At 39.8% G+C, this 26,685-nt stretch overlaps 1 protein-coding gene across 4 annotated transcripts in view; it reads left to right on the top strand.

Moving 5' to 3' along the window:
- The window catches only part of mib2 (MIB E3 ubiquitin protein ligase 2), a 56,374-nt gene extending 33,400 nt beyond the window's left edge, over positions 1 to 22,974 (top strand). For all 4 annotated transcript variants that reach the window (XM_031566794.2, XM_012820780.3, XM_031566793.2 and 1 more), the window contains 9 exons: positions 4,016 to 4,164; positions 6,550 to 6,706; positions 8,403 to 8,557; positions 10,174 to 10,300; positions 12,821 to 13,045; positions 16,013 to 16,191; positions 17,451 to 17,644; positions 20,335 to 20,400; positions 20,507 to 22,974. In XM_031566794.2, coding sequence (XP_031422654.1) covers positions 4,016 to 4,164; positions 6,550 to 6,706; positions 8,403 to 8,557; positions 10,174 to 10,300; positions 12,821 to 13,045; positions 16,013 to 16,191; positions 17,451 to 17,644; positions 20,335 to 20,400; positions 20,507 to 20,748 — 1,494 coding nt within the window. In that variant the 3' untranslated portion in view covers positions 20,749 to 22,974. The remainder of the gene's footprint in view (positions 1 to 4,015; positions 4,165 to 6,549; positions 6,707 to 8,402; positions 8,558 to 10,173; positions 10,301 to 12,820; positions 13,046 to 16,012; positions 16,192 to 17,450; positions 17,645 to 20,334; positions 20,401 to 20,506) is intronic.
- The last annotated feature ends 3,711 nt before the right edge of the window (positions 22,975 to 26,685 follow it).

The raw sequence follows: 26,685 nt of genomic DNA, 5'->3' as shown, positions 1-26,685 counted from the left end.
ATTTGAGGATTTACGGTATATATATTACACCTTGGTGTATATTTATATATATATATATATATATATATATATATATATATATATATTACACCTTGGTGTGTACATATATATATTACACCTTGGTGTGTACATATATATATATTACATCTTGGTGTATACATATTTGACGCTTGTGCTGGATGTTTAGGTCCTACAATCATAATCTCAGTTTTATCTGTGTTAAGGAGCAGGAAATTATTATTATCATTCACGCTTTGACATCTTTCAGACAAGCTTCTATCTTAGGTTGTTAGGATAGGTATAGTTGGGGGCAGGGGCGGACTGGGGGGAAAAAGTGGCCCGGGAGTTACTGTCAGACCGGCCCACTCAATACACGGCGTGCGGCCCACTCAGTACACGGCGCGCTGCTCACTCAATACACGGCGCGTTGCCCATTCAATGCATCGCACGTATCGACCAGTCAGTGTCCTACTTGGAAAAATACCCATACACTTAACATTATTTTACATTTACATTTACATTTAGTCATTTAGCAGACGCTTTTGTCCAAAGCGACGTACAAGGGAGAGAACAGTCAAGCTAAGAGCAATAAAAAAGCATGGTGTAACAATAAATACTACTTTACATGAGAATTAGAAAAACAACAACCTAGAAAAGAGGAAAAAGAAGTGCAGGAATGTAACTGCTGAAGTGCAAGTTAAGCGCTAGTCAGGTGCCAGTTAGGAGGGGAGGTGCTCTCTGAAGAGTTGGGTCTTCAAAAGCTTCTTGAAGGTAGAGAGGGACGCCCCTGCTCTGGTAGTACTAGGCAGTTCGTTCCACCAACGTGGAACTACAAATGAAAATAGTCTGGATTGCCGTGCTTGCACGGACGGCAGTGCCAAACGACGCTCACTAGACGAGCGCAGCGTCCTGGGTGTAACATTTGCCCTTACAAGAGCATTTAGGTAGGTGGGAGCAGAACCAGTAAGCACTCTGTAGGCAAGCATAAGTGACTTGAACTTAATGCGAGCAGCTACTGGCAGCCAGTGGAGCTCGATGAGTAGCGGGGTGACGTGTGCCCTTTTCGGTTGGTTGAACACCAGACGCGCCGCCGCGTTCTGGATCATCTGTAGTGGTTTCACCACGCAAGCCGGCAGGCCCGTTAGGAGGGCGTTGCAGTAGTCAAGGCGGGAGCTCACCAAGGTTTGCACCAGCAGCTGGGTGGCATACTGGGTTAGGTACGGCCTGATTTTGCGGATGTTGTATAGCGCAAAGCGGCACGACCTGGAGACAGAGGCGATGTGGGCCGTGAAGGTCAGTTGGTCATCAATAATGACCCAGAGGTTTCTTGCTGTTTTGGATGTTTTGGATGATTACAAATAAATTACATCATTTATGGGTTTTTTTTTAACAACATTTGGATCCACCAATTTGCCTGGGTGGACACATGGAATAAAATTATACTGGCTATTGTAACACTCCAAGGTTGGTATAGTTTGCTAGATGAATAGGCTTAACTCTGGGCTAGTATCAGATGGATACGTATAACTACAGAACATTAAGGAATGAATATCCACACAATAAAGAAACTGGAATCAGAGGGTAGAATTAGTATGAACTATATTGTAGAAATGAACAGAATAGAACATACGATGGGGTGTGAACATCAGTGGTATCAGTAGTGTTGCATGCTGGGTGTGCGATTGTGTGTGTGTGTGTAGGGGTGTTGAAGGTGCATAACAAAACAATAAGTTAAGTAACAGAACCTAAACTAACTCTGCTGGCCCGGGTGCATTATAGGACATGATAATAAAAACAATATCAGTATACTCATGTGTTATTATGACCTCACTATCTAATCTAGATAACATATTAACATTGTTTATAATGTTAGTGTTGTGTGTAACACGGTGATCTTAGCATAACAAGCTAGCTGGTTACCTTATTTTACATAAGTTATTAGAAATTATAAGATTGCCCTCTTTACAACTACCACCATGGATTGCTTGCTCATTGATTGTAAACAAGTGACTACGGCTAACATGTTTAAATAGATCATCTCGATGATGACAACAGCGCCAGCTTGCTTATTTTACCAGATCATAACGTCTCAATTTTGGACATTTATCTACCTAACATTAGCTAGGCTAGTTGGTAGTGAACGTTACCTCATCTGTGAAAAGCAAGCTAACATTGGCCAAGTCAACGCCACAACTTACCTTGTATCACTGTCACTGTCACGCGAAATAACAGTCCTAAATGGCCCAGAGTTTTCTTAAATGCAATTCCTCAAAACTACCAGATGCCCCACGGGCTGCTCGTGTTAGAAGGGCTGACGGCACACGTCACTACGGTAGCGTGCCCTGGCGGGGCGTGTATGCAAATCCAGGTGCGTTTAATTTAAGAATCCTCATCCTCAATCCGCACAGCTGAGAACACTTCGGCTGTGTAAGAACCCATTTTCAGGTGTTCATTAATAAGGTGGAGATCGTTTCTTACGTTGAATTTCTGAATTCAGAAGACACTTCAGAACATTTTCGAAAAATAGGCACCATGAGTGTGAATACAGATCGCGAGGAGGAGTATAAAAATCAGTCAGTGATTCAATTATTTTAGATAATAGAGGAAATTATACGGGTTCTGAGTAGTATGGAAAATCGTTGAAGGTGCCGGCGGTGTAAGTTGGAAGGCTGGTTGGTGATGGCAATAGGCCGGTATTTTGGACCATCCCAACCTCGTCGGCCCACCGGGGATTCCCCCGGTATCCCCGATGGCCAGTCCGCCCCTGGTTGGGGGTCATCAGCATAAGAATGGAAGTTATTGCCATGTTTCCTTATGACAGCACCTAAGGTTAGCATGTACTAAGAGAAGAGCAGAGGACCAAGCACTGAGCCTTGGGGAACCCCATAACTTACCTTTGTATGACTGGATGACTCATTATGGACATGTACAAACTGAAGACAGTCAGGAAGGTAAGACCTAAACCAGGATAGGGCACAGCCTTTGATACCAACATGGTGTTCAGTCTCTGTAGTAAAATATGATGATCTACAGTGTTGAAAGCAGCAAGAAGAACCACTATTGCATTGATCAGATTGGCACTCTGAGATTCTTTGGAATGAAGAGTGCGTTACAAATAAAATGCATTATTATTATTATTATTATTAATGAGTAGATACACATTATGAACATTTTTAGATTTTTTTTGTGCAATCTGACTTGTGAGCAATTTCTGAGAACTCCAATTTCATTGTGATTAAGTGGAAATAAAATGTCATGCCTTGAGTAGTCCTCTATTATTGTTTAAAGAAAACTGAACAGAAAACATGATTATTCAAAATTTGTTGACCATTCCTGGCCTTACTTCGCGATATACGATATACTATTGAACTCATATTACCCTTCAATAGGCCTATGCATCAATTTAGGAATGGCCTTTTATTTTGAAATGCCATCTCCGCAAAACAAACGGCAGAATAAATAGTTGGACACAGCAGCATCATTTTTATTATTATCGAACACTATTTGCAATTTCACAACGAGGCAGAATCATTTTTTTTTAATTAGGGTAGTTCATTTAACTTTGAATGAGAAATAAATGGGAAATGAAGCAGTGGCAGTGGTTGAGACAGACTGAACGTGACCTTCTACCACCATCAGGAGGCCAGAAGAAGCATCAATAAGTTGCACTTTAGCATCAAGGCTGATTCCCTGCAATTTTATGCACAATGTAAGCGGTAAATAAGGAAATAGGCAAATCTTGGTGGGCAATAGGGGACGACTAATTCCTTAAGGTAGTTTGGAGCCGAGTCGTTTAGGGCTTTGTATGTTAGGTGTAGTACTTTGAAATCAATTCTACTTTTGACAGGGAGCCAATGCAGAGAGGCCTTAATGACTGTAATGATGTGTCTATTCTATTTATATGCATGGTCTTTTACAGTTTAACACAATTCTGTCCGTTTTTATGTGCCCTGCCTACATTCTCAAACATTTTGAATGATAGACATTTGTGATATTGGAATGATTGTGTGTGCAGGTTGATATACAGAACCAGGGGAAGACGGCACTGCAGGTGGCGGCCCATCAGGGACATGTGGAGGTGGTGAAGGTTCTGCTGCAGGCCAACAGTGACATCCAGCTGAAAGATGAAGATGGAGATGCTGCTCTACATTACACAGCCTTTGGGTAAATACAACCAGAAAGTTCCATTTATGTCTCTGGGGTTATTGTCCCTTGCTTAAACAAAGCAAATGTTCATGATAGATACACATATACAGTCTAAAAATCACATATAGAATCTCTGATTATGCTACTGTCTAGTCTGTGCGACAAGGTCTAGTCAAGGAATCCAGTTTTGAAGTTATAAGCATTGGAGTAATATATACTGTGTGTATATATTTATATATGTATATACTTACTTTTATTTATTTTGAATATACAGTACATATAAATATATAATTTCTAATTACTAAGTCAAAAGGTGTCATCATCATTATTCTCATTATTAGCCTTGTCTTGTGCTATTAGCTATTAACTTTCTCTCTTGTCCCATCAAACCTTTTAATAGAAAAAATTGTGTTGTTCTGCATCAAGCCAGGTCACAGGCAGAGATTTCAAGGACTGTTGCTAATGATGTTAAATCAGATTCAGAATCTGCTTTCTTGCAAAGGGGCGGGATAGCCCCCCGAGGTTACAAACCCGGACTAGGGTACCGAAAGAAACTGGGATACGAACCCTGGTCACCTTAGTCACCCAAACAGAACAAGTAATACGGCCACATCAACAGCATCAACAACATCGCACAATATGATGTAGAGATAGAGAAAAATAGGTTGCCTGGTATGGTGCATCAGAAGTATTTTGCTGCAGGTGCCGGATCTTGATGCATTATTTCTAACTATGGGATGCAGTAAAGGGGACATGTTTTGTCTAGACTTAGTAGGATAGTGGATAGTAGGGAACAAGTCATTCCTTGAGGTCATTTGGAGCTTTGTATGTTAGGAGGAGTACTTTGGAATCAATTCTACTTTTGACAGGGAGCCAGTGCAGAGAGGCAAGTACAGGTGAGATGTTCATATTTGAGCTCTAGTAATTGTGCAAGCACAGTGTTTTCTATCAGTTGGAGGCTCTTTAGAGAGTTGGTGCTACATCTGAACAGGGGAGCTCTGCGGTAGGCTAGTCGCAGACTACCACACACAGTCATATGGTGTGTGTGGGTTGGGGGTCTGACCACCCACCTGACCTTCCTCTGCCTACAGCTTTGAGCTGAAGCTAACACATTAGTCTGGTCCACAGTGCGTATGCAGGTTTCTGGTTCATTAGTCCTGACTAGCTAGTAATTTACCTTTGTCAGGTCATAACCGCTAAAGGAAGCTGTGGAATAACTAAATATCTGACATGCTGGGCATTCTTGAGTAGTCAGCTAGGAAGCTTAGTATGAATTAGCAGAAAAAAACACGACAGATATTGAAATATATATTATCACAAAAAAAGTGATACATGTGTTACAAGCAGTTGTAATGAAAACTGTCAGTAAAAATAAAGTGAAGTTAGTATCCAAGGCTAGACTGTGGCGCAAGCTAATATCAGCAGTCCAACAGCAAAATCAACCAAACTGGAAGTGATGCAATGCGCTGATTCAGGCACAAACAAATCAACCCATGAGGGCCCTATGAGATTTGTTTGAATTTTTGGCAAATTCCATCTTAGCGTTTCCATGTTTTCTGAGAAACCTTCTGGTGTCAATATAAGCCACTTGTGTTATCTTAGTATAGATTTAAGTCTAAAAATGTTGCCTATAATGCTGGTGAATGTTTTTTGTAATTTCCACTTGAATTACTTAATTCCGGTATTCCATCTGTTTTCATAGGGCCCTGTTAATCAAAACTAAAAATATTCTCTCACCAGGCCCCAACTTGAATAACCTTCGACTTGTCTAACAACCAACATATGCCACACATCATTCATGTCATGACCACACTCCACTCACTAGCCATTATATTTTTATTATAAAATGTATACACACAAACTTGCCTGTTCTGGGGTAATTCAGTGCTACCATGCTTCAGGTCAGCCATGCATTGTAGGCTAATTCAGCAATCACCAATCTACCAATTCCTCACCAATCCAAAGATGCTTTCCTAACTTTCTCACCTTTTCCTCAACCAGCAACTGTGTCCTTGGCATCCCCTTAGCCCTCTTTAGCCTAATGGGAAGTTGACCAAGTCTTTGGTTATCTAGGTAGCACCATTGTAAAATGAAAGTATGTTTTTATCATTGATCAGATGGTACCAACATCAACAATCAAATTAATTTGACAGTACCACAAAATGATGTAAACCACACCACCTTGTTGGTGTCATGGATTGGTCAATTCCAAGGAGTGATTGTGTCAGCTAATGGAAGTCTGTGGTACAAAGAGAGAGTCATTGGAGAAATAAAGGTCATTCCAATCTAGTGGAGAAGTTTTTGAAGAAACTTACGGTCACTTTGTGTTTTGTCATCATAATAAAAGAACAACAATCAGACTTCATGACACTTGTTTGTATGTGTGTCCCAATGTGTGTGCAGGAACCAGGTGGAGGTTGCACGGTTGTTGTTGAGTAAAGGGGCAGATGTAAATCTTCTGAATAACTCCATGTGTACCGCCCTCCATATCGCTGTCAACAAAGGGTTCAACGAGGTGGTCCAGGTTTTAACTGAACACACAGCGGATGTCAACCTTCAGGTTAGTCTTTGCGTGTCTGTTCTATATATGCATGTGAGAGCTACCTCAAGAGTCAGCCTTATTTGTGTAGCACATTTAGAAACACGGTGCTGGCAGCATTGACCGGTCACTGAACGGACTCTGGACCTCCCTCTAGCAGTACTAGCCAGTTTTAGCACACGGCCTCAAGAATGACCAGTTTGAGCTACAACCCCCTCTCGAAATAAACATACTCAAATAGAGTTATGTCCTATACATTTAATCTTCTTTGGATAAGCCACCTCACAGAACATTGTTAGTTCTCTGATATCTGATTCTATCAATTCCATGAATAACATGCTGTTCAACTCAATCTCTCAACTCCAATACAGCGACATAATAACTGGATTTTCCTGGTGCACATATCCTTCCTTTTCCACTACCCATTCAAAAACTTGTGAACCATTGTCGGTTAAGCTAAAATGTGCTATCGACATTCTACAATGTAGGCGTACCACAATTTGATATTTGATAATCTTTCCTCTACACACCGGTAACCTCCTTCCCGACACAAATGTCATGCTGCTGTTACTATTGGTTATTTTCACACTATGCCATGCACACAGACATCATTGATTCTGAGTAGGTGATTTTGAAAATGTGGGCATGTCTTTGTACTAGGGAGAAACAATACAAACAAACAAGCAACAGAAGACTCCTGTAGCCTAAGACTATGAACATTTTATGTTCTTCCCCCCCCCCAAGTACAGGACAGTCACATATCCATCTAAATATTCAATTACTCTGTGATTGTGTTGAAGGAGTCTTTGCTTTAGAATATTTTTTTTTTATAATGTTTTATAAGCATAGATGTTTATGTATGCTCATTTAAAAGAGTTCATTCTTATTTTATTGTGCAACAATGCAATAACAATTAAGGCTATAGGGCAGGCCAACCAGTATTGTACTTTACACCATGTTTCACTTAACACGTTTGTGTGGTTGTCATAAAGTAGGCTATAAATTCTTACTTATAGGTAGGGATGGGTATCGAGTAGTGGTACTAACTAAGTATCGATACGCTCCTGGAGAAACGGTGCTGCTATCTGTATTTATGTAACGTTGATTCACTCTAACATAGCTGACATTTTGAGGCATTTATTTGACACTCTGCTCTGTGTAACAAACTACTTTTTTGTCATGCTTTTTATCATAAAATTAATGGGGTTTTTTTCCGTCTTTTAAGCGGTGCTTGTTTCCAAAAAGTAACTAGCTAGCTAGAAGGAATGTATGTAACATCTATCTATTAGGCTACCTGTAGATTCTGTCTACCATTTGTATCCGTAACGTCTTAACTATGTAGGTTTACGTTATGTTCTCCAACTATTTAAAGATGTGAAGAACCTCATAGGCCAGGCCTGCAACTCGTTCATTCACTTACCCAGCTGCTGTAGTTAATCAGTCATATCACTAACCATCCCTAGTGTATGGGACATTTCAAGCATGTTCGGGCTAAATGGGCCTGGGATTTCCCACTTTTGTGACAGCCTATTTTATTTGTTCTGTGCAGTGCTAAACATTTTGAAAGTCATTTAACTGAGATTTTATACCTGCTTTCATGTTCCGTATGTGCAATACACTCTAATTTAATAAAAGCTAGGTAAATTATATTCTTTATAGGTAAATCAATATTTTGAGTCTTAATATGGTTGTCACATGTGCTCTTCTCCTTGAACAGGACTCTTATGGAGACACCCCACTTCACGATGCCATTGCTAAAGACTTCCAGCATATTATTGAGATCCTCACATCAGTGCCCAGTATTGATTTCACCCTTCAGAATAACCGTGGTTTCAACCTGCTGCATCATGCTGCTCTGAAAGGCAACTTGCTGTAAGTTATGAGCCCACACTACACACTGTTTGTTATTTGAAGGAATGATATCAAGTTTCATTTCAACTGATGATTTGCCGCTGCCAGTCTAGCAGTGTAAAATCTAACAATGTTCTGTGCATTTTTCAGCTCAAAACGTTTAATGTAAAAACTTAATTTCATAGGTCTGGTAAATGACACTTGGGGTGTGTCATTTTTCTACACTTAATATTTTTAAGATATTTAAGTCAAAATTGAAATGAATGGTGAAATCAGTGTGACCTCAAACTTCTATAATTGCCCGTAGAGTGTGGGAGTGACTGTCATATTTTTTTATGCGGTGGATTAGTATTTTTGCACATTCCGGTTTTAAAAAGAAAATGAGGGAATGAAGTTGTGGAAAATTGACAAGATAACACCCATGGCAGTTAACTAGTTTAACCTTAGCTCTGTTAAGCTCTGCTTAGCATTATCAAACATAACTGGACACTACGCAGATATACCGCAATGTGGTCACATTCAGTCATGGAATTTACGTACATGTGATTACCTGAAATAGTCTGTAAATAGATGTGACAGCATTTACATTTGTGAATGACGTGACATTTATTTGTGAACCACAAAATCCCTTTGTGAATCACACGATTTGGGAATTTTGAAACTATTCGGTAGAGCGCATACCTCTGCTACAGGCAAACGCTAGCGAAAGTGAAACCAAATTTGGGCTGGCATCCCATGAGTCAAATCCGTTCTAAAATGTAATGGGTTCTTCCTTAGTCCATATTACACCTTTCCATGAAAATCGGGCCAGTAGTTTTTGCTAACAAACAAACAGACATGGCTGAAAACATTACCTCCTGAGCGAGGTCATTATAAGATACACATGAGAATAAAGTACATAAGAATAATGATTATAAGATACACATGAGTATAAAGTACATAAGAATAATGATTATAAGATACACATGAGTATAAAGTACATAAGAATAATGATTGTGATACATAACTCTTTCAATCTGGGATGCCACACACCGCTATTGAGCCTTCTGGAGGTGTTATAATTAAACAAAACACTGGTGAAGTGCTGACAAAGGTGTCTTTGTTGTTGCTGTTGTTAAGTATGGTTGTTGTGGTGTACCTTACTATGTTATAATACATAACCTAGGCTGTTTGGTATGATTAAGAGGTTTGTATATGTGTGTGTGTGACAGCAATGAGATTATGTGTTGAAACCTCAGAGGAGTTTTTCTTTGTAGCCCATTTCATGAGGCTAAACTAGAGTAGGGGTGATTGGTGAAAGTTTTACACTAGCTTTTGTGCACACTCAGTTTTCACACTGGATGCGAGTGTATGATGTATGATTCTAACTGCTAATACAAACAATAGCATTTTTCCAGTGTAATCAGTGTAATTATTACTATTTGCTTTTTCAAATTCAACATTTTTCATTTAAACTTAAAACTTCCAATCCTGAGAAAAGTTCTGAATATAACTAGATACTATACTACATTCTACAATATACATGAATGAAAACTGTATATTCATTAATATACTATCATTACTGAACATGAGCATGGGTGTGTTTGTGCTGTAAGGGCAGCTTATGTTTACCTGCTTGTTTCTTTATTTATTTACAGTGCAACAAAGACTATACTAGAACGGGCACGGCAACTAGTGGATGTGAAAAAGGATGATGGTTTCTCAGCATTGCACTTGGCTTCCCTCAACAACCACTGTGAAGTTGCTAAAATTCTCATCAAAGAGGTCAGGCACACATTTTTTTTTTTTGTGGGTGACAATGACTATTTCCTGTTTCCATAATATTCACACATAATGCTTGCCATTATAGTTTTATCACATTCTAGACTTAATTATAGTAGTAGTAATATACATACTAAATTGTATTTTTGTATATTTAATAAACAATGCTGCAAGCATAATAAGTAATAAGAACATTATCTACCACTTGTGTGTACAGTAGAGAATGAAGAATTAAGGCAAGGTAGCATATATATTTGTTAACTATAAAAATAAACTTGCTTGAGACCAACACTAGGCTAATGTTGCCAAATGAAAAAGGGCCGATATACATTAGCAAAGTTGGCAATAAAACGTTTCATACATTGAAGTGTAAAACTAGCTGCTAAATGAATGAGAGAGCCTAGACTTCACCATGGCCAGTGTTCACATATTTAAAGATGCTATGTGTAATTTGGGTTTAAAACAGTAAAAAATACAAATAGCAACAGAATATAAAAAAATAACAATTTTGATGTAATATCAAAAACGCTGTGTTGCCCAGATATCTACTAAAGTTTGCATTCTAACCAGCTAACCCAGTTGTCTCAGCCTCTCTCATAATACCCAAAATACCACTTTGTACTGCAAGAGGCAATAGCAAGTCACTGGAGTGAAAACAGCAAGGGGGCCCACACTGTCAGGAATGTTTTTTATTAGCTCAAAGTCCTAATCGAAGGCTAAAACGATAACAGTTAAAGTGTTCGTGAATGTGTTTTATAAGCTCAAAGTCCTAATCGAAGGCTAAAACGATAACAGTTAAAGTGTTTGTGAATGTTTTTTATTAGCTCAAAGTCCTAATCGAAGGCTAAAACGATAACAGTCAAAGTGTTTGTGAATGTTTTTTATTAGCTCAAAGTCCTAATCAAAGGCTAAAACGATAACATTTAAAGTGTTTGTGAATTCCTGGAGAAATTTTATTAGCGCAAAGTCCTAATCGAAGGCTAAAGCGATAACAGTTAAAGTGTTCGTGAATGTTTTTTATTAGCTCGAAGGCTAAAACGACAACAGTTAAAGTGTTTGTAAATGTGTTTTATTAGCTCAAAGTCCTAATCGAAGGCTAAAACGATAACAGTTAAAGTGTTTGTGAATGTTTTTTATTAGCTCAAAGTCCTAATCAAAGGCTAAAACGATAACATTTAAAGTGTTTGTGAATTCCTGGAGAAATGAAGCACTACATTTTTAGCTGCAGCGTGTCAATCCATTCTCACAGAAACAGGCCTAAACAAACTTTTAATTACAATGTGCAACTATTAAAACTAAACAAACAGTCTGCACCTACCACTGGTCATCAAACTTACCACTCCAGCTCCCCGGGCCCTGGATAGCATGAAAGATGAGCCAAGGGCACGAACAGAAGAGTACAGAACAGGACTGTAGGACACACTGGCAATGCCCAGTGCCCACTGCAAGCCCAAACATGAAGCAGAGGAGTACGTTCAGTGGAATTACACACACAGAGCTGTGCAATGGGCAGACTCATGAGCCTTTGTCCCTAAGGCCATTAGGCCATTGTGTCATTTCACAATCATTTTGCACTGCGGAAATTATTTATTTACTCTATCAACAATCTCCTTTAGTACAGGACCTTGTAGTTTAAAGTGTTTGGTATCTTATGTGATAGTTCTATTCTTATTGTTTGTATTTCATTTTATGTCGTATAAAGCTACTGGATAGCCACATTTCTTAATAAGCGTAGTTGCACAAATTTCTTTAAGCAGCACAAATCCGAACAAAGTTCAAAGTACTTTATTTGTCATTGTCACTAAAACAACGAGACAGTAGAGGCAGCAACAGACAGCTAAAAATGTAGGTTGCTGTGGACATTAACTGCCACAGCTAAATAATAATAAATAACAATCAATGAATAGATAAATAAATATTAAATTAAATTAAAAAAGAAATATATACATTGAGGTGCATCAATAGTTGCAGGGTGGAGTGTTAAGAGTGCAGTCTATGAGGGCGGGCCGGGCCGGGCCGGGGGGGAGGTGGGGTGGTTTTGGGTGAGCTGTTGAGAAGCCTTATTGCACAAGGGTAAAAGCTCTTTGCCATTCTGGAGGTGCGCGCTTTTGTTGATCTGAACCTTTTCCCTGACGGGAGTAGCGGGAACAAATAATGGGCAGGGTGGGAAGGGTTCGTGAGGATGCGATTTGAACGCTGCAGGCATCGGGAGGAGGAGATGGAATAGATGTCGGGCAGCTCTGCTCCGATGATCCTGCCTGCTGTTTTAATCAGCCTCTGGATGGCTGCCTGCTCCGCCTTTGTGCAGCTGGAGAACCATACGTTCAGGCAGTATGTCAGCACACTCTCTATAGCGCAGCGGTAGAAGTTGCTCAGTAGTCTCTGAGGAAGGTGTTCTTTCCTCAACTTCCGGAGGTAGAAGAGGCGTTGCTGGGCTTTCCCCAAGACGGAAGCTGTGTTGTTGTCAAATATCTTTGTTAACAGACAGTTGCACTTAAAATGGCTGCTGCTCTCCTTCTGTAGGGTCGCTGTGAGGTCAATATCTGCAACAACCGCCACCAGACACCTCTACAGCTGGCAGTCACCCAAGGTCATTCAGAGCTGATCCAGCTGCTGGTGGTAGAAGGGGCAAGCGTGAACATGGAGGATGAAGAAGGGGACACCGCCATGCACGTAGCGCTCAGCCGAGAGACACTGGCAAATGTCATGATCACCGCAGACGGAGAGGGTTCCTCCTTGCTCAGCCTGGTGAGTTTACAGGAGATGGAGATTGATCTTGATATTGATCACATGGAAGAGATTGATATTGATCACATGGAAGAGATTGGAGCCTCATGTATCAACGGTATATACACTAAAATAGCATTTTTCTATGAATAATATGATATTTATGAAAAGATCCTTGACAGGAAAACCTGCATACCTCTACGCATGATCTGGAGGTGGCATACACATTATTTGTGTGACACCAAGAGGGACTAACTATGATCAAAAGTAGTGCACAGCCCTAAGATGAACACATGGGGCCCTTCTTATGATGAATTACATTACCCCTGATGTCAGATGTGAATAGATGTCTTTTATTTAATGTATTATATTACATGATACATTATAAGTGTATTGTATCATACAGGTATGAGTCTTCACTGGATTCATGATTTTGTTTTGATTATGATTAAAAAGGTAATGATTCAATTATAAAACAATTATCGATCTTGGATCTTGTCCTCCATATTTGTATTTATTAATACTAGGACTAAGTATGGATTTCAGCTTTTATTAAACAGCTGTTTTTAGGGAAAATTAGAATGAGTCACATTACTCAGCCTCACTAAATATGTGTGATGCATTATAAATATTCTATTAAAAATAATTGCATTTTATTGATTGAATAGGCCCTATAACATAAAAAAGACCGCCTCCTGTGAGATCAAATAAGATCATACATACCACAAGGTAGTTTGAACAGAAATGTATATGCAGCTTGTAAAACATATTTAAAGAACAATTGAGTGTATATGGCTAATATGACATCAGAGGAAGTTATAGCAAGTAGAGTACTAGCATAATGATAGCTAGTAGGGGTGTAAAAAACCCCCGATACGTATCGATATCCGTTTTTAGCGTGTAAGATACGACTACATCGATGCGTGACGTCCCGTATCGGTATTAAAATGGCATAAACCGGTCTTTGCCCGATTTAAAAGTTATGAACCGGTTCACAATCGTTTGTCTCTCCGTTAACTTGCTACGCAAAACACTAAACACTGGCTGACCTGTTGCATTTGATCTCAGTCAGAACAATGACAGCCTGTCATTGGCCAAAGCCCGCATAGCATAAACCAATCAGGCTGTATTCTCACAAATAACGCCAAGCCCTGGAGAGAATGACAGATTACAACTCCCATTCATTTTAACGGCCAATGCTATGCTAGCTACGCCATTCATTTCGATGGCCAATGCTATGCTAGCTACTTCAGCCAAGGAAGATACATCGTTGTTGATTGCGTGATTCTACAGACATCCTCGGATTTAAATAATTATAATAATAATAAATAGGAGAATATTTGTATCATTAACAATTATGTTTAACATTTATAGTCATGATTCCGAGACCGAGCCATCATGATGTCCTAACATAAATAAAAGCACTATATTGTAACGTGCCGGCATAGTCGCCCCATAATGCCGTGCGGCGGGCGCATACTTTTCTCTATGTGATGCACTAGCGCAGACTGTTCTAATAACTTGTACCAGGGCATAAACCCCGTGCCATTTTTATATTGTGTTGTGTTTAGTGTTTAATACAAAGCCATAACAAATATTCCGCACTTCCGTGATTTGTTACAATATGAACACTGGTAATGACAGTGAATAAGTAAATAACCACTAAACTTAATCGCGTGGATATAGCCATTGTGGAATAGATTTGACATATCTACATTCTGCAACAGTACCTCCACCTCTGCCCTGGTGAAATTAGGTCTGGGTTTACCAGTGCTTGCTTTGAAATGATCAGTCTCTGAAGTTGCTTTCGCGTTGCCTGTGGAGTGTGGCATAATAGCATGCCCTTATAAGGAGCTGGCGGGGCGTTTCTGTATGCAAGTTCAGGTGCATGAGAAAGCGCATTCAATTAAGAACACATTTCCAGGTGTCCATGAATCCAGCGGAGATCTTTTCTGAGGTTGGTCTTTTGAGGTTGGTAAGAAGATATTTAATAAGACAAGTAAGAAAATGTTTCGAGAATGAGGTCCATTGTTTCCTCACAACTCAGTGTTTTCAATTATTGAACTGCATCGAATCGCATCGAATCGTACTGAATTGTTTTTAATCAACATGCATCTTTTCTTGTATCGTATCGTGCCCATGTATCGAGATACGAATCGGATCGTCTTTGTCATGAGAGATTTACACTCCTAATAGCTAGCAAAGCTATACTAAAGCTGCGTGTACATTCACTGATGTGATGACCGCACAATACAAATGCATTTTAAATATTATCAAACAAATGTTGTAAGTACTTGGCTACCGTCACATCACCCTATGATATGTGTTCAGGTAGGATGTATTGCCAGTGTTATCTGTAAGTTAACTTTTCTTAGTTGACTAATTGTCTTATGGTTTTCTTGTTATATGGCTCTTAAGAATACTGCAGAAAGTTCCATTGAATTGAATGGGCCATCCCAATGTTAGGAGCTCGGATATTGAATGGGCCATCCCAATGTTAGGAGGTCTGATATTGAATGGGCCATCCCAATGTAAGGAGGTCTGATATTGAATGGGCCATCCCAATGTTAGGAGCTCTGATATTGAATGGGCCATCCCAATGTTAGGAGTTCTGATATTGAATGGGCCATCCCAATGTTAGGAGCTCTGATATTGAATGGGCCATCCCAATGTTAGGAGGTCTGATATTGAATGGGCTATCCCAATGTTAGGAGCTCTGATATTGAATGGGCCATCCCAATGTTAGGAGGTCTGATATTTCTTGATAATGAGTGCTGAAATGAATAATGACAGCTGCTATTGCCAACAGGTTTTGTGCTTCTGAGTCCCATCTTTAATATCAACATATTATCCCAGTACATCTTACATTTGGGAATGGCCCAACGTCTTACTTGAAAGTTTATTCAGAAATGTTCGGGAAAGATAATGCCGTTGTGTACATTTTGTTGTGTGCAAATCCTAACTTGATTGTGTTTGGATGTGGTAAAGCTAAGCAGATCTGGACTGGTGGGTAACACAGAGCTGAATCTGGGCACTGCCATCGCCTGCTTCCTAGCACAAGAGGGCGCTGACATCAATTATGCCAACCACAAGGGCAAGAGTCCACTTGACCTGCTCACCAATCCCACTCTTCTGCAACTCATCAAGAGCTTCTCTGAGAAACACAGGTATGTTTACATGTGTGATGGTGCTCGACACACTATTTATCATAGGGTTCCCTTCTGTCATACAATATCAGGTCAGAGATCTGCATGAAAACTTGTTTGTTTCACTGCTTTTCAGAATTTGAACAATGTATTTTTCTAAACATGGCTAAATATTAATTAATTGTAAACATAGAGATAATGTGGATATGTAGGCTACAGGAGCCCTAAGAGACACTTCAAATTTGAATTAGTACACGTTACAGCAGACCTATAATCAAGCAATGTGAGGTTTGGAAAGTATAATAAAAAGCTGAAAAAAACCATAGACATGCCATCTCACCTAGTTAGTGTATTAAAGTCTGATAATATTGGATAATTTTGAGACGGACATCAATGGCCAACTTTACAAAGGTTATTTAGCCTTTGTTTTTCTGGTCAACATATAACCCTAAACACTTATTAAACAGAGCTTGTAGGCACACAGCTAAACAGCGATGATGAATACAATTTACAAACGATGATTATTGCCCATTTAGTAGTCCACGTCTAACTTGTCTAATTTTCTGAAACTTTATAGCACCACTGTATGTATTGCCTACAAAATTAAGTTTAGTTTAAAAGAAATCAACTTGTATAGATTGTAGTACTCCTTTCTTTAGTCATGGACAAGGATAATATTGGATAGTTTGCTTGACTACGGTTGTTTCCACGGCTACGGTTGTTTCCACTGTTCGAATCCTTTGGATTGCTAACTGACTAGTTCGCTATTTCTCCTCATAACAATGTTTTTTAAATTCCTCGGGTTTATACCCAATGACAAAATGAGAGAACAAACTCACCAGAAGTATCTGTGGGTAGTTCTACAGTGATTAAACTTCTGACCGGAGTTGCCTCTTGGGTGTCCCGATATATAGAAATATCGGACACCTGCTGTCATCGGGGTAGTTAAAGTTAGAGACACTGAGCAGAGATCAGTTCTTTTTACTGTTTGCTGTTGCTTGCCTTGAATAGACATTAACAAATGAAATTCATATGACATTCACATACAATTCTCGGTATCTCCACTAAACTAGAAGTTGGTGGAAATTCACAGAAATTATTTTGGTTGTGCTTTTTTCTCACACGAACACACACACACACACACACACACACACACACACACATGCAGTGTAAGGTCTTCTGAAGCCTAGGCTGTTAAATGTTAAAATCATATTTAAATGTTTGATTATTACTGTGTATGTATGTATGTATGTCTGTGTCTGTCTCTGTCTGTGTGATAGGTTGCAGCAGCTCCAGGCAGTCACATGTGGTACCAGTGGCAGCACTAGCAGCTTGAGAAGGGTTCATACCACACCTAATACCATGACCAACTTGGCCATGCCCTGTACTCCTGGCCCAAGTGAATGCCTCATTTGTTCTGAACTGGCACTCCTTGTGCTGTTCTCCCCCTGCCAGCACAGTGTGGCTTGTGAAGGTTTGTGTTCACACATCACACCTTAATTGGTTCCAGATTTGTTTGTGATGTTTCACAATTTCAATTAACCTGAAGTAGACTTAAAAAAAATGATTTGTAGTACCATTGCTATTTACAGTTGGGTCCATACATATTTGGACATACATTGTGTTTTTGTTATAAAAATGACATTATATATATATATATTAATTATATGAATATGGATCAGCACCTTTGGTCTTTCATAGTAGTTAACTACTTCAGGACGTATTGGCAGAACCATGGGCAGAACCATCCTGAATCGCACATTTTCCACTTTTAACTCCGTGATCCTATCATTAACATAGAAATGGTATCTCCCCGACCAGTAATAAAGTCAGCATTTCATCAAACATGAACTGCTAGCTATGTAGGATTCTAAAACCATTAACTAGCCAGGTGGCCGTATCCATGTCAACAAGGCAACATTTCCGTCATCTAATCAGAGTTAGCAAAGAAAACTTTAAACGTCTGCACCATTTCCAAATTTTGGTTTGGTTACACTGTGCTTTTATGCCATTTTATGTCCAGCGACTATAAATTGGCCTTTAGTGTTCTTGGATCCTGGGGTTTGGGAGAATAAGGTTTAAATGGATGGACAGTGACCACCTGGCTTGGCGAGGGTTTAGGTGCTTGGCCTTTTTGTTTTATTCCAAGATCTTGTGATCAGTGACCGTGAATGGATGAGTGACCACTCTAACTACAGACCTCTAATGCTAATTTGATGGGCAGCTTGTGGTTTCATATCATACCATAATTCTGTTCGGCACTGGAGAAATGTTGAGGGAAGAAGGCACAAAGCTTAACCTTAACATCCCGCTTTGACTTCTGGGAAAGAATGGCTCCCGTCCTCAAGTCTGTGGCATTCACTGCCACAAGAAAAAGTCAATCTGGATTATCCAGTATGGGGGCAGTGGTGAAACTATGCTTCAACCCCTCAAACACAGCCTAAGCTACAGTTGTCCAACCCTGAAGAGTGCCCCTCTAGGTAGTGCAGTAAGGGGAGCAGCTACCAAACTGAAGCTGCTAATAAACCTTCTGTAGAACTTTGTGAATCCTTGGAAACACTGTACCTGCTTCAGACTGATTGGGACAGACCAGTCAACGATAGCTCTCACCCTATCAATGCCCAAAGAAATGCCTAGGCCACAGTGAAGGACTTGATCTTGAGGGGACTAAGGCCTGATCTTTAGGGGACTAAGGCCTGTTAGACTTTTTTTAAGGTAGTCTGACATGCATTGATGTTTTTGTATATTAACTAAAAACATTGATGCACAAGTGGCATATATGTACAAGATTAAAGGTTTCTAGGGGTGTTCTTTTTTATGATTCTAGGACAAAAACTAGCAGGCATATTGACAACAAGAACAGAAAACGGTGGGAAATAGACCGGTGGGAAATAGACCTTTGAGGATTAATAATGGTTAGTTACCCACACATGCATGGCGATGTAGACTCTAGGACTCCCTGGCCATTGCAGCTGACATGATAATATCAGAAAAATTGCAGAAATAGTAGGGGTGGCCAGATCATCCATTTAGTACATTCTGGAAAAGAAGGAATGCAGTGGTGAGCTTGGCAATACCAAAAGGTCTGAACCATGGATGATATGCCAAGAACACTCTCCAGGAGGTAGGCCAAGGTCTGAGAACCTGGGATCAGTTGGAGCCTCTGTGGTCAATTTGTACAGCATCCGGATAGTACAGCATTGCAGTAGACTAGTCTTGAAGTGACAAACACATGCATTCGCTTTTTGGGATCCGTTTTATGTCAAGTGACAGGTCTTGATTAGTGCTGAACGATTAATTGCATTTGCGATAAAATTGCGATATGATAAAACGCGATTTTCTAATCGCAACCTTCCACGATTACAGCGTGGTCTTACCATTCTTAAGATGGTACATTTTGCACACAGTGTTTAAAAAGTGCATGCCTTGTGTTTATACTTACAATGACTTTGTTTAAATTACTTAAATGCACAGTGGCAAAGCCACCGATTTGTTGTTCTTGTTTCTGTAATGAGCAATTAAATAAGAATATTTTACACTAAATGTATCTAATATTGTGCTGGTCATATTTAAATTATTCATTAAGTTTTGTATGAATCGCATATTAAATCGCAATCGCAATATTCGGGGGGAAAAATCGCAATTAGATTATTTTCCCAAATCGTTCAGCCCTAGTCTTGATGGATTATTACACCAACATTCTTAACACTGAGGTTGGTTGTCAAAAAATGAATGTCAAAAGACCAATGAAGACCAAGTCCAAGACTAAGAAGCAACTGAAGCGAGCTGCAGTAAGAGTCTACTAGTGCATCACTGGGGAGGAAACCCATGGAGGATGTCCATGGGTTCTGTGCCTCAGCCAGTCATTGTCATTGTATGAAGTAATCAAAAGATCTTATGTACATGATTCTCTTAGTTTGTATAATTACCTTTGAGACACTTGAAAATGGGAGACTGTATAAAAAAAAAACTAATTTTGAAACATGCATTGAACATTATATCATAAAATATCAGATCCATTATATTGGCTTACAGAGCCAAAATTGTGTCACCGTCCAAATACTTCTGGACCTAACTGTATGCTGGCTTACTGAAATTCAAACGGTCATGTTCTACAAATCCACTAATGTGGCTGATAAAACTGCTTTTACCTTCATTGTCTAGAATGCGCTCATCGAATGAAGAAATGCATTAAATGCCAAGTCACCATCACTAAGAAAATTCGTCAAGGTACGTCTTTTAGAAATGATTGGTTTGTCCATTCTGTCTTCCAGATTGTGTTATGTGCACACCTTTAGAAGCACACAAACATAGACTGTATCTCTTTTTCTTCCAGACCAAACGGAGGTGGACTTCAGTCCCGGCTCTGAGAGCTCCGAGCAGCACAACCTGCTGGAGCAGCTGCAGTCCCGCTACCGCCAGATGGAGGAGCGCATCACCTGCCCCATCTGCATCGACAGCCACATCCGCCTTGTATTCCAGTGTGGCCACGCCTCCTGCATTGACTGCAGTGCCGCGCTGAAAACGTGCCCTATCTGCCGACAGACTATCCGGGAGCGCATCCAGTTATTTGTATGACTACGCTATGACTCTGCTGTCTCTCCGGTCATGGTTGTACATATCTCCTATTTGCTTAATGCAGTAGACATTGTGACGGTAGGTATTGACTGGCCTTCAGCTTGTGATGGAAGTCAAGCATCTGCTTTTGCCCTAGTCAGATATTTAAATGAAGGGTGAGGGTAGGTGGAGGAGTTCATGTACACGCTGCACCTCGTCACTCCTCCCTGCTTCTTACGGCCTGTGTGTGCGCACGCGCATCTGCATCCCTTTTTGAATGTGTATATGTTGTCATCTGCATCCCTTTTTGAATGTGTATATGTTGTCATGTTTTTCCGCATATGTACAAGTGTGTCTACCATGGGAACTGTTGCTGTTGTTACAAACCAGAGCAAGAACAAACATGCCAATGTGACTCTCTAATCATGTCACATAAAGGTTATAAATCCTACTTTAAAATGCCAGGACACCTCAAAACGGCAAAAAACAAGATTGAGTTTGCTCTAGATTTAATATACTCTTACAAAGTCCCATCCTCACCTATCAAAACCTTTCCACAAGAAATTGCCATGATCACTGTAACTCCCACGTTTAATCTACTTGCTAACATAATTATTAACAAATCATGTATATATTTAAGGTGTATTTAAGAAAGAGAAAGGTTAAAGTCATTCAAATGTTTGCAGGTTACACTCAAGGCATGTACAGGTATCCTAGTCATTCTCTGATTAGATTAGTTAAAAGTACAGTCCACGATTTGAATCCAATTCAGCACATTTCTCCCCATGGTCCTCAAGCTGTCGATTCTCTATTTGTACTAAAAAAAAACTCTGGTGTTTGTACACAATCCTGTGTTTGTAAATGGGAAACAAACAGTGTGGCTAGGAGCAAGCCATCCACTATTCCAGCCAATCAACACTTCTTCGGGAGCACAGAAGGGAGGGTGTCATTCTATTGACTGTTGAGCTCAAATATCATCAACTTTTCACGAGACTCACAGACCACCCTCTGATGTGTCTCACCCCAGACTCACAGACCACCCTTTGATGTGTCTCACCCCAGACTCACAGACCACCCTCTGATGTGTCTCACCCCAGACTCGCAGACCACCCTCTGATGTGTCTCACCCCAGACTCACAGACCACCCTCTGATGGGTCTCACCCCAGTTGTAATATGGAATTGATTGCCCAAATTAGTTTTTGTTATCACAGCCCTTTTTGTCCAGACTCATGCTTAAGATCCGTTGTCTGTAGTGCTTAATCAAATTTACCAGTAATGGTAATTTAACAGTAGTTTAATTTTGGGGGAAACAATCCCCTTTCAGTTTTGCATCCGAATAGGAACTGTAATTTGAACAATTGTGATTTACCACATCATTTAAGAGATACATTCATGAAAACATGAATTGGTATTCATATTCAATTGGTATCGGTCGTCTCACACCTGCATCAGACTACAAGAAAACACCCATTCTTGTTCTCTCCTTCCCCCGTCCCTTGCAAAAATGAGGATTGTACTCATTCCAGTGAATTTAGCCCACATGTTTTATGTTTGTCTTATTTAATGGATGAATGTATTCAGTGAAACGGAAAATTTGGTATCCGTTGCATTATTGTATTTCATAAAAGATATAATGATAAAAGGTATTCTGGTGGCCAGAATGAGGAACACATTTGTGGGGCACTACCAAGGTGCTAATATAGACTTTAATGTTGGGGATGTGGCTGGCCATCACACCTGAGGGAGACAGATGTTTGAAACTCTAACATCAGTGCCAAAACCTTTCCATGGGTAGGGCTTGATAGACTTTTGATAGACAGTGCATCCTAGATTGTTCTAGATGCAGAACTGTCTGTGAATTTTCAGTTAATCTTTTTTAAGTGAAGCAGTTCAAATGTCATATTGGATGTTTGCATAATAACAAGACAAATATTAAGTCATATCGTAAACCAGAGATAAAACAACACATTTTATTTACATACATATGTGGTATACAACTTTTCTGAATACGTAGCAAGACTGTTAGTAGAAAAGGGGGAATCTGGGCATCTAGTACATTTAAGTAACGAAATTAAGATATATATTATGAGTGTGTGTAAATTTGTATTTCATGCTTATTCATTTTAGCACTTGGAATCCTCATATGGGCCTTACTGTTCGTTTCAACTATTTTAATGGTTGTTGAATTATTGTTGACTTGGTGATCTGTAAAATATTTTCAAATAAATATTTCGTTTTTTTTGTAAGGATCCGCATTCTCTCTTCTCTACCCAGAGTCAAATGTAGTTTCAAATATAGCCTCAAGCGGTGGGGTCCAAGCACAATGTGTAGGCTCCCCAAGCGGTTCAATGATTTCATAGCAACAGGTGAAAGAGGACAAATGTAATTTTGGAAATGTTATGTAAGTATTTAAAGGCAAAAATCATTTTGAAGATGGACCAAACCAACCAAGAGCAGAGGAGGAACATGGCTGATTTGTCTGGTTAAATGGCATCTATACCATTTAAAATGAGCCTATACAATTTTATGAAGATCAGCCATTCACACATTGACTGCTAAGATTTGATTGGTTGTTGGCGGCCATGTTGTTGAGTGAGCCATTTGTCTTTTTTAGAAATGTGAGCAAATGTTGCCAAATCTAGGTACACCAAATTTCATGTTTTTAGTTTAGGCCGTTGTTGAGATATTGAAATATGTCAGCTATAATGCCTCAGAGCTATTGAAATGTGTCAGCTATAATGCCTCAGAGATATTGAAATGTGTCAGCTATAATGCCTCAGAGATATTGAAATGCCTCAGCTATAATGTGTCCGCTATAATGCCTCAGAGATATTGAAATGTATCAGCAATAATGCCTCAGAGATATTGAAACGTGTCAGCTATAATGCTGAAAACTACACCAACAGGTGATCATACAATCCACAGCTATGAGGTGGAGTTAATAGCTACAGGAACAGGTGATCAATCCACAGCTATGAGGTGGAGTTAATAGCTACACCAACAGGTGATCAATCCACAGCTATGAGGTGGAGTTAATAGCTACACCAACAGGTGATCAATCCACAGCTATCAGGTGGAGTTAATAGCTACACCAACAGGTGATCAATCCACAGCTATGAGGTGGAGTTAATAGCTACACCAACAGGTGATCAATCCACAGCTATGAGGTGGAGTTAATAGCTACACCAACAGGTGATCAATCCACAGCTATGAGGTGGAGTTAATAGCTACACCAACAGGTGGCACATGCCACACATGAGCTGACAGAACTACCTAGAATCCACAACTGTACAACAGGAAACAATCAGGAGAAAGACAGCAGCCTGGCTTCAACCAGCAGGTGAAAGACAAGTGAAGCACTTTCATCTTCAACTGGCAGAAGTTTGGAGGATTTGACAGCTTCAACAGGCGAAAGAGGACAAAGGCACTTAAAGAAATGTGAGTAAATGGGGCCGAGTAAAATCACACCAAATTTCACATTTGTAGGTGTCAGCCATAGTGCCCCCTTTGGATGAAATGTCACAAAACTTGGCGTTTGATCTAGAAACTGGAAAAATGGAAATTTCCTTCGGAAGATTCAACACAAGGAATTTTTAAACTGAGGTATTTGAGACTGTAAGGTGCAGTGGCAGTTCTCAGCATAAGATCGTTGTGATTTGCAAGTCAAAGATTGAGACAAGATGCAACCTGGTGGAACCTGCAACCAAAGACTGAAAGACAAACACCTTACAACTGAGCCACTGTAAAAGGAATTGGAAGAAATATAAAATTGGACACCGGAGGCGCCTAATAATACATACTCCTTACGGAAAGAATAGGGCCTTGCACCTCTGGTGCACACGGCCTTCGGTGCTCAGGCCCTGGTAAAAAAAAAAAACTGCCAAAACCAATAGGGAAACACAATAGGGATCCAGCTTGGACCTTAAAAATAGGCTATTATGGTAAATCAAAACAATTAAGATTAAGCGAAGACATCCATGAGTTAAAAATCAACTCTATAGGAGTTAGTTCAACCCTTTTAATTATAGCCATATTGTGTATGGGGTCCGTGGCTGGCTGTAGGCTGTACGCAAATGCACCACAAGCCCAAAACATTGAAATGAAAAGTTAATTAATTAGTTTTGAGTCACTCAAAACTATATTTTAAAAGGTAACCGGGGGAAAAAATGGATAATGGAAGTTGCAAACCCATTTTCATTCTGATTTTGAATTGAACAGAGAACTGCCAAGTGTTACACGGACCCAAGAGCAGCGTGATGATACCAAAAAACGCATGCTCCAAACTCAGTGCGAGAGGGATCCTCGCAAAACTGTTGCTCGGCAACCATTATTTTTTTCTGACTTCAGGGCTTGCCAACTGAAAGAATACAGCTCAAAGAATTAGCTAACGTTATAATAATCTCCATATATTATAATATAAAATGGCTGTACATTTGTCTGATTATTTTAAAAGCTACTTCGGCGAAAACCTTCGTGATCAGTTGGTGTAAGTACATAGCCTACTTAGACTGGAATAGTGCCTCTTATCACAATCTTAGGCTATAGCCTAAATTAGCCTGTTTGTTAACGTTTATTTATTCACAGCTTGCTAGAATGCGCAGGGGGGATTGTCTCCCCCAATATCGACATATTTCCCCACCTCACACCCCCTGCCTAAACAAATAAAACATATTGTAAATTGTATGGATTAAAGCCAACACAAATGCCGAACGCTTTCTTCACCTCTTAGGAAGTCTGGGAACAGGGAGTGAAGGGGGAGAACATATCATAGCGTTCCCTAGTTCCGCCCCCGTGGCAAAAACGCTAAACAAAGATGTTTGCTATAAATCAAAGTAGTGTTTAATTAATGAACTACGGTATACATATTTCAGACGTAACGAGTGTGTACACAATGAACGAAGCCTTGGTTGACTCTCAGGGGGAACATTTCTTACCTATTTTCCGTTTTGTTTTTACATGCGCGAAAACGGCTAAAACGAAGGCGGTGTTCCCCTTTTCCGCCCTTTGATTTCTTCTTCCTCATAATCGATTCCTCATTTTTGTATTTTTTTTTTAGCAGAACGTTATAATAATTAGTATTTAGAATGTCTTTAGACGATAACCCGATCTCAACAATGACAGACATCACAGATAATGTAGATGTATGTCATTTATTAACAATATTTACAACACAATTAGAATAGATTATTTTAATTGTATAAAACATTTTTTTTTATTAAAAACAACTCACAAACATTAGCATGAATTCCCCGGGCATGATGCAGGCACTGATGCTCCGGCACCACTGGCACTCTGAGTGGTCCCACTGAGTGGGCTCACATGTGCAGTAGAACTACTCCTCACACAGGGGACAGAACACCCACGGCATCATATCATCTTAACCTGGCTGGTTAGTGTTCCTGCAACAGAAAAGAATATATAATAAAAAGGAAAAACTCACTCACTCTCCGTAACTCACCCATTTTGCAATATCTTTATATCTTTAAATATGATGATAATGATGACATCTTCTACCTTCATTCAGTGCCATGGGTGTCTGTCCCCTCCAGCTGTTCTCATTTTTTTCCTCTGACCTGCAACAAATGCTATGTAAGATTTTGATTTGGACAGCTCCTCTGGTGACAGTCGCTGCTTGGGGCCTGAACGGCAGCCATGGGTCACCCGCCCACTCACACTGTCCCTCAGGGTGTTGCGGGGGACGTTGAAGACCCAGCATGCATGGCGCACTGGCATGCCTGCAGCCACCTCCTCTAGTGCCCGCACCATGTCCTCAGCCTTCCACAATTTCTTAGCTTTTGTTTGAGACATTTTCTGTAATCATGGTTTAAAATGGAAAAGGGAAAGTATAAAGTCTTTTTTGTCATATACTTGTAACATGAAAATGACTAGATTAATACAGTCATGACAGCACCACTGCACATTTGTAGTCAATCCTCTGTATCATATAATTACACCCA

Source organism: Clupea harengus, chromosome 4 (assembly GCF_900700415.2).
Source record: "Clupea harengus chromosome 4, Ch_v2.0.2, whole genome shotgun sequence".
In the NCBI taxonomy this organism is placed as follows: Eukaryota; Metazoa; Chordata; class Actinopteri; order Clupeiformes; family Clupeidae; genus Clupea; species Clupea harengus.
This window is presented reverse-complemented; position numbering and strand designations above follow the sequence as displayed.